Raw genomic sequence first — 14,024 nt, 5'->3', positions numbered from 1 at the left:
AATCTCGCACCCTTCACACTCCTTGACACTGGTCTTTAATGTTGTGGTAAAATTCCCGTAGAAACCATTTTGTGAAGTAGTTCCTTGATGACTTTCTCTGTTTCTCCTATGGAAATCAGTCTGTTCAAACTTTTTATCTTTACTGCTTACTTTAAAATTTTTACGTGCTTATTTGTTTAAGGTGGAGAGATAGAATCTCTTGAATGAACGCCATTTTTACATTGCTTTTTATTTTCATTTGAGGTCTCCTTTCTTATCTTTGATGAAGAACAATTATTGTCTTTTTAGATAACTGTAATGTCTTCTTAGCTTATAGTAAATAAGAGGGAAATTATGCTTTACAGCTAAAGTTATAAAGATGTTTGTTTCCTATAAGTGGTGGTTGTACAGTCATTATAAAGGTGACTCTTTTGTTTGTTTTTCTACAGGTGGTGGTTGTACAGGCAATTAGTGCTCTCTGTCAGAAATACCCTCGAAAGCATAGCGTCATGATGACTTTCCTCTCTAACATGCTGCGAGATGATGTAGGTAGACTACGTTTTAATCATAGGAAATTGCTTTCTTAAATTCTTTCAATTGCCATTAACTACCATAGTGTTTTAAGCTTTAATTTCTTTATCATCTCAGTATGCCTCTCAAGTAGTATACATAAGTCTGGTTCCTGTCTTATTGCAAAACGTGCCATTGCTCTGCTTTCCCACTTGAAGAAAAAAACACTTTTGTTTCTTTCATAAAGGGCAGGAAATGAAATTTGAATATTATAAGCATGAGCCTTGGAATATAAGCATTTTTCCAAAAAGTGTCCTTAGAATGAATGGCAGTTTTATCTTCTCTTGCCAGGGAGGCTTTGAATATAAGCGGGCCATTGTGGACTGCATAATCAGCATTGTGGAAGAGAACCCTGAGAGTAAAGAAGCAGGTCTAGCCCACCTTTGTGAATTCATTGAGGACTGTGAACACACTGTTCTGGCTACTAAGATTCTACACTTGTTGGGCAAAGAGGGCCCCAGAACACCTGTCCCCTCCAAGTATATCCGCTTTATTTTTAATAGGGTCGTCCTGGAGAATGAGGCTATCAGAGCGGGTGAGTCATTGGAACACTGATAATGATGTGATCTGCTGATCTTTTGAAATACTTAACTCAAGAGGGTGGTAATGGAAAATGAAGCTGCGAGATCTGTTTTATGGTAGGATCTTAGAGCATACGTAGAGCTCCAGATGTATAGGTCTTTCTCTGTACTCCAATTTCTATTCTCATTTTTGCCTTAGATTAGAGAGAACCCTTGCATTTCAGTGTGATACAAGTACTGTGATGGCTCTTCCTTTTTTCCAGAGTTATAGCCATATGTATGATTGTATGTAAAATTTGTATTATGTGTGTGTCTATATATTTTTAAGTGACTTCCTTTCTAATCTTTCCTTCCCCTTAGGGAAGGACCTTATGAATAGGTCCAAATTCCTCCTGTTAAAGATGTAAACCTGGCCGGGCGTGGTGGCTCACGCCTGTACTCCTAGCACTCTGGGAGGCCAAGGCGGGTGGATCGCTCAAGGTCAGGAGTTCGAGACCAGCCTGAATAAGAGCGAGACCCCGTCTCTACTAAAAATAGAAAGAAATTAATCGGACAACTAAAAATATATAGAAAAAACTAGCCGGGCATGGTGGTGCATGCCTGTAGTCCTAGCTACTCGGGAGGCTGAGGCAGAAGGATCGCTTGAGCCCAGGAGTTTGAGGTTGCTGTGAGCTAGGCTGATGCCACGGTACTCTAGCCCAGGCAATAGAGCAAGACTCTGTCTCAAAAAAAAAAAAAAAAAAAAAAGTAAACCCTCCTGTTAGCCTTCATCTCTCACTAGCTGCTGACACTATACTTTTCTTCCCTTCTGAGACAAACCTGAAGTAGCCATTATTAGCTGCCAGCATGAATTCATTGTCCATTTTCTCTTCAACTCAATATAATCTAGCTCTCTCCCTCAAAAATCCTCTGAAGCTATTTTTTTAAGAAAATTACTTATAAACTACTTGGGAAATAAATCAGACACTAATGTTCTTATCTTTGTTCACCTCTGTTGATGTGATGTACTATTGACTAAACACTTGATGAAACCCTCTACCCTTGATTTCCACAATGGCCCACATTTTTACATCACTCCTCACTCTTATTTATAGTTTCTTTTCCTAGGCTCATTCCTTAAAATATTACTTCTCCTTAGGGTTTTATCTTCTCAACATACACATTCTTCCTGGCTATCAGAGCTCTACTGATACGCTATGACATTCCAGTCATGTCTCTTTCCTGAACCTGTGTGTCCAACTGCCTAAGGCACTTTAAATTCAACCTGAAATTCAAACTAACCCAAATTTCACCTTTATCATCCACTCAGTTGTGAAGATAGAAACTTATTCTACTGTTTTACAGCTCCCATCTATTCTTTAGCAAAATGCTGTCAATTCTGTCTCCTTAATATTTCTTCATTCTCTTTTCTATTTTCAGGGGTACTGAGTTAGGCTGTCAACCATTTCAGACTCCTAACTAGTCTGTTTACTAGACTCAACACATAGCCAGTGTATAGTCCGCACTCAGCTAAAAATGGTCTTTCAAACATGTAAATTTATCCCATGTTTAATATCCTTTAATAATAACTTTGAGGTTTAAAAACACCCTATTTTTGTTTTATCTCTAGTCTCTTCTTGCTCTCCTACAGGTCGCATGTTCAGCCTTGCTCAGCTGTGTCCAATACTATACCATGCTTTCTTCTCTGGTCAGAGGGCGTTTGTACTTGTTATTCTCTTCGCCTCTAATACTTTTCCTGACTTTTCCCTCTGACTAATTCTACTTGTTCTTCAAAATTTAGCTCAAGTAGTAAGTGTCAACTCCTTGTCTTACTTCTCTGCCACCACTTCTGACTTAAGTTCTTTTCTCTGTACTCACATAGCATCCTAGATAATAGTTCTACCATGGACTTACTATATTATAATTATCTTTTCACTTACCTGTCTTTCCCACTAAAGTATAACTCTTGAGGTCAGGGACTATGTCTTTTATCTACCCCCAGCACCTAGCATACTTCCTGACTAAAGTTTGGTAAATAGTGAGTCTTTATTGAATGCAAGAAATTTTAATAATAGAATTTCTTTTTATGCTTGGGGCTGGTTGTTTGAGATTAGAACTTAATCATATCAGTGTGATATATAAGGGGTTGTGGTGGGGTGGAGATATGGCTTATACAGAAAACCTATATTATTCTTTTCCTTCAATGCATGGAGGATTTTCCTATTCAGAGCTCTCTTGTGCCTGCAGAATTCTATTTATGCTTAAATGTATCAAAGATATAAGATCAAGAAACACTGAATAAAACAAGTGAGTTTGTCTCCACTGAACATGGGGAAACTTCTCTAGTTTTTTAAAAAATGATTATTGCTTAACGCTGAGTAACCAATATTTATATTGTTTTATTTTATGCTTCATTAATTATAGCTGCTGTGAGTGCTTTGGCTAAATTTGGGGCTCAGAATGAGAGTCTTCTCCCAAGCATCCTTGTACTTTTACAAAGGTAAGTAAAAGAATGTCTTTTTTTTTTTTTTTTTGTAAAATAAGAATTCCACATGGCTAAATAGCAAAATCCTTATTGTACCATATTGGATGCACTACAGGGCCAAAGATAGAGCCGATGGAGTAAGTCGGGGGCAAATGGCATTTTCTTTCTCTTTCTAGTAATTATATATGTGCTAGGTACATGTAACATTTGATTTTGGATTTCTCTTATATAATTTTGAGAAAGTGACTTAAATACATATACCTCAATTTGTATAATAGGGTCTAACTTAAAAAAGATCTTAGGCAATTTACTATGTAGAGTTGAAAATAGTAGCTTTTCATGGTCTCCATGACTCCCTATTTGACGAGGAAAAGATTCTGTGATTGCATCTTGTAATTGAAGCAGGTAAATTACAAGCCAGTGGCTGGCTGGTTTAAATAAAAAAATTGCCATTTGAGTAGTAACAATGCTCAGATTCTAAATGCTGTTTATCTTTTTAGTATCCTTAGAAAGTATAATATTCTCATTTCTTAATTGTAGAAAAGTCTTAAGTCTTCATCAGGGTCATGAAGTTACAGATCCAAGAATAGACTCTGCTATTTCATGTTACTGTGTTCTTTCTAGTTATTTTTATTGCCTACTTATATAGTACTTCTGATTAATAAGTTATTTCTTTAGTAATTTAGAACAATACCTAACATTTGTGGAAACTTTAGGAGCCACTTTGCCTATTACTGAGCTCTTTTACAAAGGTGGTACCAGATGACCTGAACTGTGTCCTTTAGGTTTGGTGGTAAAGCTATGGGACATCTTTGAGGTACTGTGACATGCCTATTCTGTTTCCTCTGGACAGGTGTATGATGGATACTGATGATGAGGTACGGGACAGAGCTACGTTCTATCTGAATGTGCTGAAGCAGAGGCAGATGGCACTGAATGCTACGTATATCTCCAATGGTCAGTGAGAGCCAAGAACGTAGGCAAACGCACTTTTTATTCCCCAAATGGTGTCTTGGAAGCATATTTCATGATGATTTGTATATGAGCTAACTTCACTAGGCAAATGCTTGGTTTTTGTCTTTGAATGCACTTCCATTTCTAGGGAAACCTGTGTTCATAGGATGTTCTCTAATTTGGTAATGGCAATTCCTATAAAACAATCTATAAAAATATATTTCTTAAAGCATGTAAGAGCCCAAAGAATATTGCTTATTTCTGTTTCTCCTTGAACTCCCTCTTGGATGGGTTTACCTTTTTTCCCTTTTCTTATGCTGTCATTGTTCCCACATGGCTAAGTTGCTTTCTTTTCTGGGAAGTACTTACATTTTGTTGAAAATTTTTATGCTCTGCTCCCATGTTTTCTTGAATGAGATAAGGCAATTTATAAGGCAGTTTTATATAATAACTTTTATTTTTAATTACTTGGGCTATAAAGTCTGTGGTTGTATTTTTCTCTTCCTTCAGAAAACTTCCTTCAGATAAATATTACAAACCTGGGCCCATCTGGAGCATAGAATTGGCAAGAGGTTATAATGCTGAGATTTATCTGTATTTCACAGGTCTGATGGTCTCTGTACCAGGGATGGAAAAAGCCTTATACCAGTACACACTGGAGCCTTCAGAAAAACCCTTTGACATGAAATCGATTCCTCTTGCAATGGCTCCTGTCTTTGAACAGAAAGCAGGTAATGGCAACAGTTAACTCTACTTTCCTGTACACAAATAGTTTTGCAAAACTAGTAAATATTAAATTTTCTAAAATAGAAAATATAGAAACTGGAAAAAATTACAAAATATTAGCATATTTTCTCTAATATTTGTTTTGTTTTGTTTGTCACTCGTTCTAAATCTTGTAGATATAAGATACATGGTATTTTTATAGGAGTTTTTTTAAAATATCCTAGTTTTTACATAAAAGCAAGAAAATAAAATGTGTACCAAGATGAACGTCTTTTCTTTTTTTAAAAATGCATAGTGTTGTAGCATTTGAAGGTACATAGTGCCACTGTGTATCTCAGGGCGATAATAATGCTATCACCTCCTATTCTTACTTTCTGAAGTTGGTAATTTCTAAATTAATTTTGCTATTGGAGGTTTGTCTTGAAAAAAATGTATGGGACAAGATCATAAAAATATTCCCAACAAATATCTACCTTTAAAACTTAAAAAAGAGGAAAAAAGTATTTAGTGATTAGAATACAGAACTGGGAATAAAAGAACTTATGCTTAATTTTCCACATTTCCAGTTTTTCTGTTGATACCATACAAGTGATTTTTTCTGTTTTTATCATGAGATTTGTTTTATAAATTATTCCTCCTTTTCTGAGTAATTTTTTGTACATCCTAGTTTATTTAAAGCAAATCTATATTTTTAGGGCTTACTTTATTATTTAACCATATATGTTCACTAAATTTTAATTTGAGTGCCCCCCCCCATAGTGACAGAGAAGGTATTGGTATGGTTTAACAATAGCACATTATATATCTAACTAGAAGTTTCTGTCTTCATCTCTTTCTGTCTGCATTGTTAGCTTGATAATGGGAAGGAAGCTCACTTAACTGCTCGTATCTGTCTTTGTAGAGATTACCTTTGTGGCTACTAAGCCAGAGAAGTTGGCTCCTTCCAGGCAAGACATTTTCCAAGGTACGATGATTTGATAGGTAGAAGGAATAATCTTGCCCCTAGGCATTGTAAATATAATAAGGTCTACTACCTTCATCAGTTTGATTAATTCTCAGTATAGGAAATATTTGTGTGGCTAAAGATCATAGGAAGTGTACACAAGTCCATGGAACTTTCCAAATTCCTGTTGCTAACTGGGAATGTTGTTGTTATGTGTATCTTGTTGGTTAACAGGAAACTCAAAGATTAGGAATTTAGTTTCTTTTTTTGCTTTTAGTAATTCGGTATATGAACTTGCTTATTTAAAAGATTGTTTCACTAAAGCTTGGGGACATATTAGTTAAGTGTTTGGCCATTAGAAATTAAAACATTTTAGGAATCCAGAGTAAAGTTTTTCCCTGTCTTTTTCATATCTTCTTTCCTTTTTTCTTGATAGAACAATTGGCTGCCATTCCTGAGTTTATGACTCTAGGACCCTTGTTCAAGTCTTCTGAGCCTGTTCAACTTACAGAAGCAGAGACAGAATATTTTGTTTGCTGTATCAAGCACATGTTTACCAATCACATTGTGTTCCAGGTGAGATAAGTGTCCTTGGCTCCTGTAGGGACTTAGTGTAAATTGGTATGCTTTGAGACAAATATCAATTCCCTTTTAGCTTATAATTCTAGTTCTTTTTACAGAAAATTAATTTAGCAGAATTGCTGGTTTTCTTTCCTAATACCAGAGCTATAGAGATCCCTTCATATGATGAATAACTTTTGAGGGTTAAAATATAAAAAGACATAAAACTGAAATGTCTGAAGAAGTTGGACAACATAAAGTATAACCTATTTTTAAAAATCATCTTTTAACATCAGGGTAAATTAAGTGGGTTGTTCAAAGAACTTAGATTTGACAGCCATCAGATTTCTACCATCTTGTTTGATAGAGCAATCTCAGGGAAGAGAAAAAACTAGTCAATAATATAAACAAAAAGATCTCAAGAATAAGACTATCCTTGTCACCTAAAGAAAAATCTTAGGAGATCTACAGTTCTGTTTAGAGAGGGAAGGTATAGTGGAGTCCCAGAGCTGAGTCATGGATCATAAATGGGAAGGAACAACTTACTTGAAAACACTTCTTATCCTTCACAACTTTTTCGTTTGCTGACTTTTCAGTTTGACTGTACCAATACTCTCAATGACCAGCTACTGGAGAAAGTCACAGTGCAGATGGAGCCATCAGATTCCTTTGAAGTGCTGCGTTGTATCCCAGCCCCCAGCCTTCCTTATAATCAACCAGGAATATGTTACACTCTTGTTCGTTTGCCTGATGATGGCCCTACAGCAGGTACTGACCCACAGAAGGGAGGAGATACTTACATGATTAAGAATGCATTACCTCCTGAGCTCTTCAAATGTCTGTACAAATGTTCAGCGTTCAAGAATGTGGTTCTAGGCTGGGCGCGGTGGCTCACGCCTGTAATCCTAGCTCTCTGGGAGGCCGAGGCAGGCGGATTGTTTGAGCTCAGGAGTTCGAGACCAGCCTGAGCAAGAGCAAGACCCTGCCTCTACTAAAAATTAGAAAGAAATTAATTGGACAACTAAAAATATATATAGAAAAAATTAGCCGGGCGTGGTGGCACATGCCTGTGAAAAAAAAGAATGTGGTTCTTTTCTAGAATTTAATGTAATGATAATGGGGGGTATATTTTTAAAATTGGTTTCAAAATTGGTTACTGCTGCAGAAATATTAATTTCAAAACTAGGCCTCTGAGTAAAATTTGCTGGATATTCAATCTTAAAGGAGAAATTGAATGTATACCGTGGTAGACTGAAAAGGAACTCAGGCTTTTTGTTAAAACAATGTAACCACTAGTGAGGGCTCATATATGTGATGTTTCCTATGAAGACATTTTAAAATATATCGTTTTAAAATACATCATGTAGCATAAGGCTGGTGTCTGAATTATCTCTCAGCCTGAGTGGCTTAGCCAACCATGTGTGTCCACATTTGAGAAAGGCTTTGTAATTCTCTATTTGACCCATAAGTAGTCTTTGATGGGGGTAAAATAGCCCCTAAAACAGAACCAACTGCTTAATGTCAATAGTAGTATTTACAGATTTGGGGATTTGGGAAGGTCTTGTTGACCTATTGTTTGTGAATGTCAAGTGTTTGTTGTACTTGATTTCTTTTCCCCATTTTCCTGAGTTCTTGTCTTCCCATATTCACTGTAGAAAACCCCGTTTCCATAGAAATAAGCACACACATCACATTTATGTTTTGCACAACTTTTACTACTAATAATTACCGGAAAACAGAGGTTTACAAATTAACAAATATTGGCAAAGTTACAGAAGTACAAGAAATCATAAAAGTACTAGTAAATATTTATCCCTGGTCATCATTCATTTACATCTGGGGCTTAACCCGCTTTCTTTTAGCCCCTCTCCTAACTCCCTTCTTAGACCTTGCTTCTTGGGAGCTCCTGTCCAGTCTTATTTGTGTTGGTTGATAGACCAGGCTACTCAGACTCTAGCACGAGGTAGGTTCACATTGACACCACTGCTGGATCTGAATCCCAGGTTGTTCCCTCTGGCCCTGGGTGGAACTGCTTCTGTTCTCTAGCCACCCTAGATGCATAAACCCTTGAGTAGGAAGGCACTTCCCTACCTGGCCTCCAGTATTTCTCCTTTGAGCTCTAAGCCATCTGGCTTTAACCTTTAATTACCTCCTTTATCCCTTTCTGAGGTTTCTCTAGTTCCATTTCCCCGTACCTTCACTTTCTTTCCTGGTCTATTTTTCTCTTTAGTTAGATTTGTCTGAATTATGTCCACTAGCCAGTAATTAAGCTGACTGTACTCTTCAGTAAAGCTAGTTTTTTTTTTTTTTTTTTTTTTTTTTTTTTTTTGAGACAGAGGAGTCTCACTGTGTTACCCGGGCTAGAGTGCCGTGGCGTCATCCTAGCTCACAGCAACCTCAAACTCCTGGGCTCAAGCGATCCTACTGCCTCAGCCTCCCGAGTAGCTGGGACTACAGGCATGCGCCACCATGCCCGGCTAATTTTTTCTATATATTTTTTGTTGTCCAATTAATTTCTTTCTAATTTTAGTAGAGACGGGGTCTCGCTCTTGCTCAGGCTGGTCTCGAACTCCTGAGCTCAAACAATCCGCCCGCCTCGGCCTCCCAGAGAGCTAGGATTACAGGCATGAGCCACCGTGCCCGGCCAGTAAAGCTAGTTTTATATGCTCTTATTCTAAACTAGTATCTGGGCCCAGTCTTTATGTAGCCCTGTAGCTTCTGCCATTGTCCTGGGAGACTCTACACTTCATCAGTTTTTTCTGGTAGCCATCTCGCCTTCTTTCAAAATTGTTCCCCCTGTTGTACTTCTCACCAACTTTACTTTTTAAGATATGCAGAATACCATTACTTTATCACTTAATTTCAGAGGAAAATGAAATGCTGAATCCTTGGAATAATCAAGCTCTTCTCAGTTGAGAATACTAGCTCCTCCCACTTCCCCAGGTTCATTTTTGATAACTGATAACTCAGGTGCCTCACATTCCAGGGAATGGTCTTAACAGACTCCAATAAGTATAATTTTACAACACCAAAATACACAAATATCAATATTGAAATTACATACAGTATAGGAAAAAAACAACAACAGAAAACATTTCCACCAAGAGAGGAAGAAGGGGAGGAAAGGTTTTTCTCAACCCTCTTCACTAAGGAGTTCATTTCTTTTTAAAACATAGATCTTACAAACTAGCCCAGGGATTTCAACCTTTGGTCTGCTGGCTACGGACTCTTTTGCTTGATGGTTTGTTTCATTTTTGTTTATAAAAATTTGATATTTAGAGAATTCTTTGTTTTATGTTAAACTTGGAGGGTTTCCTATCAGAGCTAGAATGTAGTTATAAACTCTTGTCAACACTTGGACATTTAAAATTTTGTTAGTAGTCAATTTATATCTGACTCATCACATACTTGCTTAAAAACAAACTCCTTTCTATTTAGTTTTTGTAAGAAACTCTCAAATTTTTAATCCATGGCCAGTCCAAACCCTTTGCTATATAATGAAAACAGTGAAATACCAGGACATAGATGGTAATAAGAGTCCTTTACCCATTCTTTCCTTTTTGCATTTTCCCATAGCAGATAGTCCACATTTTACAGATCTATGTATCATGTCTATTGGTATCATCTCAGAAAAATATTTTTCCTTATAATCACAGGGAAAAAAATAGAAATTCCTGGTTGTGATTTCCTTCAACTTGAAAACAGTATAACATAATATAAAGGAATATAGGTTTTATTTACAGACGGGGATTTTAATTCTGCCCCTGCTACATATTAACTGGGTGATCTTTGACGAGTTATTTGATCTCTTAAGATTGTTATAAAGGTGAAATGAGATGAAATAAATAATGTCTTTACCATGGTGCCAGACACATAGTAAATAATAAATAGAAGATATTATTTAATTCTGGAACTCGCAACCTTCTCTCTTTATCCTCTTTAAAATCAAGTCTTCCACACTTCAAAAGACATATACTCTCAAATCTCATAAGTCTCAATTTAATTAGTCCTCCTTATCTTTCATCTTCCAGTAATTTCTCCTTTACCCCCAAAATTTGAGAAAATCCTTCAAGGCAACATTCCTCCTTAGTATCCATTCTCATTCTTTCCTCTGAATATTTATTGCACCAGCAACAATATATATTATGTATAAAACATTCTACCAGTTGTTCCCCCCTTTGGGGGAACTCTTTAATGCCCCTATTTACTTTTTGATTCCAGTATCTATTCAGAACCATCCTAATCCCTATATTTTATTATTAGACTATCAAGCTTATTGCATCATATTTCTCATCATCTAGAACCATGTCAACAAATGTAAATAACTTATTTTAAAACAGTCTTCACTAGAAAACATCCATACCAAGAAATACTTTAACAGTACATGTATGGGAGTTTCTTTTCTCTGATTTTCATTAGGAATATTGCCCGCCATATAACCACTTACAATTCTTTCATAAATAATTCAGCTCTCAACTTCCTGCCTACACTTCCTTAAAGTGCCATCTTAAGCAGTCTGATGGACTCAGAACTCTTCTCTGAATCTGTATCTCCCATCCATTATTTTTTTGTTCAGTATTAACCATATCAACTCTTGGCATTCTGTACTAAATCTACAACTTCAGTTTAATAAGATTTATCTCAGAGTATTTTACTTTGACTCACCTCCACTCACTCACTGGGATCCTTGATGAGACTTTGCATTCTTTCAAGCCAAGCATTTAAGCTCAGTTTTCACTCAAGTACTCAAAAAGTGGATTGATAGAACATTACTATTCTGCCACCATTTTAATTTGTGCCTTTATCACCAGAATTTGCTTTAATCTGGCCTTAAAATCAATATTCCTACAATTTGCCCCATTATAGGATCTACCAGGATTCCCAGTCTGAGACCTCCTTATACACCTCATTCTCTTATACCCAGTCTCCCTTTGCTGAAACTCACCAAGACTTCTATCATTCCTTTTTCAAGCCATCTTCCTATCCTGTTTAATGTTCCTTTTTCACCCCAGCATCATCAATATCCCTCATCTTTACTGTTGATTTTACTTAACTGACATCATCTCTCCAGAATGCAACTTAAACAAGGCATATCCACTCATTTCTGCCTTTTGCCGTAAGAAAATCACTCCTGCTCTATCGGTACTGCCCAATCACTGTTCACTGTCTATCACTGAAATGGATTTACAACGTGAGTATGTATGAGCTTCTTCCTTGGATACTCACCTGCATCCTTGGATATCAGAAGTACTGACTTTCTAAGGATTGCTGACCAAGCTCTCTCTTCAGATTCCAAAAATTTATACCTATATGACCATTTATTCTCCTGACTCTTCCCATTCCTCAAGTGATTATCTGATGGAGCTTTAAGGCAGCCACTGAATTCCCTAATGGTCATTTCTTTTTAGACACTTTTCCTGTTTTCCATTCTTCCGTATTTTCGATCAAGTTTAAATGGGCAACAAAATACCCATTTTATCAACTATAACTTTCCTAAATAATGTTGATTTACAATGTATACTGTCCCCTTAAACCAAATTTCATTAAAGAAAACACTTTTGTTCCATTTTTGCTCTACTGATTTTGCTGGAGACCACATTAAACATAATCCAACCTATGTCCAACCCTCACACTTGCGAATTTTATACTATTAAGCATATGCTTTCAAAATCCTGACCTCCAGTGATTCAGGACACTACATTCCATATGGGTTGGCTTTACTTTATCGTAACTATAAACATTCTTCTTTTTCTATTTTCCCATTGAATGAACTAGTTACACAAGATGTTAAATGTTGTTACCCCACTTGTAGCTCTTCTAGGCTGTATCTTCTGCTTCCTACACTCCTCCTGTAGTCTGCCCTTGATACTATAATATATACGAGCAACTGGACCCTTGAGATACACCCACAACCCAGTTAGGGAACGCTGCATTCTGCCTTCTGCTTTTCCATGTTGGCCACTTTGCTGATGCTTAGCCCCCCACAAATTCAGGAGATCTCTCTCCCCTCCTATGTACCTCCTGTCCCCTTCTTTTCTCATTTATTTCTGTGGCCCGACATATGTTCCAGCTGCTGCCTTGAGATGGCTGGCTGGCTGAAATCTCTGTTTCCACACTGAATGTGGATTTAAACCAGGCAAGACCTATCCACTGCATTTTCCCCACATGGTTATTTTTCTAAGACCCTCTTCTTCATCTTCCATATCTAGTCTGACTTCCCCTACCACCAACAAATCGGTAAGTGGACTCAGGAATCCTTTGCTTGAGGTCTGTTCTCTTCTTAAACTCCTGAAAATGTTGCCACAAATACCAGACTCTTTCTTTGGCCCTAGTGTGCTGAACTGAGTCCATCTCTTGTCTGATTTCAACACTAACCATGCTACCTTCTTGGTTCCGCCATTTTGCAGACAGTCCTTTCCTCTCACGGTGCAGTACCCCTCACCTCCAATCTTGCATCATCTCACCGTGCCTTTGTTGACAGGTTGGTCCTCAGCGCTTCCAAGGTACCCCCACCTCTACACCCACCTTCTCCTTGGCCACCTCCCTCCTATCCTTCCTTCCAAGGTTGTCTTACCCACCCCATACTTTCTCCTCCATGGGCTTCCTCATGCACTCTTCCCCTTTGGGGGCAAAGTCCCTGGATTCTGCACATTCACTCCTCCTCCTTGGGGTTGCCATGCCTCCCTTAGAGCAGCGCATTCCCTGGTCCTCTAACCAGACTCTGCTGTCTTAGCTGCTGGCTCCATCACCTGCTCCTTCTCACGCCTCTTGCCCACTGGACCGCCTCTCCTCCATGCTGCCCCCCACATGCTGCAAACTCCTCACTTGCTCTCAGCTCCTGGCCTTGGCCGGTCATTTCTCCTGTTTCCTCCTCTACTGCACAGCAGGTTACTGTGTGACCCTAACCACCGGCATTCTTTCAGCTACCATCTGTGAATCAGCTGAATTCAGTAGTCTTCTGAGGGGTCCTCCCTTGACCTGCACCCCGCACCCACTGCTGCACCACATGCAGTCGTCCTCGTGTCAGACATACCGTACCAAATCCACATGCTCTACCCAGCAGTCCACGCCCACGTCCCTGTGGCCCAGGCTGCAGGTCGCTTCCAATGACACACAACCATGGCTCCCTCTCGCCTTCCTCTTTCCTTCCACAGACTTTCTTCTGCAGTCTTGGGAGAACGCTCTCGGGAGTATGTGCCTCTGATCCTCCTCCCTTCCTCCTCCACCACAGCCCTTTTGCCTTCAGCTGTCACTCTCGCCCCGCACCTGCCCACCCTCGCCCCTGCCACACAAATGCACCCAGTCT

General features: G+C 38.3%; 1 protein-coding gene across 1 annotated transcript in view; it reads left to right on the top strand.

Moving 5' to 3' along the window:
- COPG2 (coatomer protein complex, subunit gamma 2) overlaps positions 1-14,024 on the top strand; it is a 112,852-nt gene that overhangs the window by 79,958 nt on the left and 18,870 nt on the right. The window contains exons 13-20 of the mRNA XM_012664741.1: positions 429-524; positions 841-1,084; positions 3,474-3,549; positions 4,388-4,491; positions 5,094-5,219; positions 6,116-6,178; positions 6,594-6,733; positions 7,315-7,486. Coding sequence (XP_012520195.1) covers positions 429-524; positions 841-1,084; positions 3,474-3,549; positions 4,388-4,491; positions 5,094-5,219; positions 6,116-6,178; positions 6,594-6,733; positions 7,315-7,486 — 1,021 coding nt within the window. The remainder of the gene's footprint in view (positions 1-428; positions 525-840; positions 1,085-3,473; positions 3,550-4,387; positions 4,492-5,093; positions 5,220-6,115; positions 6,179-6,593; positions 6,734-7,314; positions 7,487-14,024) is intronic.

This window comes from Propithecus coquereli, unplaced genomic scaffold (assembly GCF_000956105.1).
Source record: "Propithecus coquereli isolate 6110/MARCELLA unplaced genomic scaffold, Pcoq_1.0 Scaffold91, whole genome shotgun sequence".
Lineage (NCBI taxonomy): Eukaryota > Metazoa > Chordata > Mammalia > Primates > Indriidae > Propithecus > Propithecus coquereli.
Note: the sequence above shows the minus strand (reverse complement) of the source record. Positions and strands in the feature narration are given on the sequence as shown.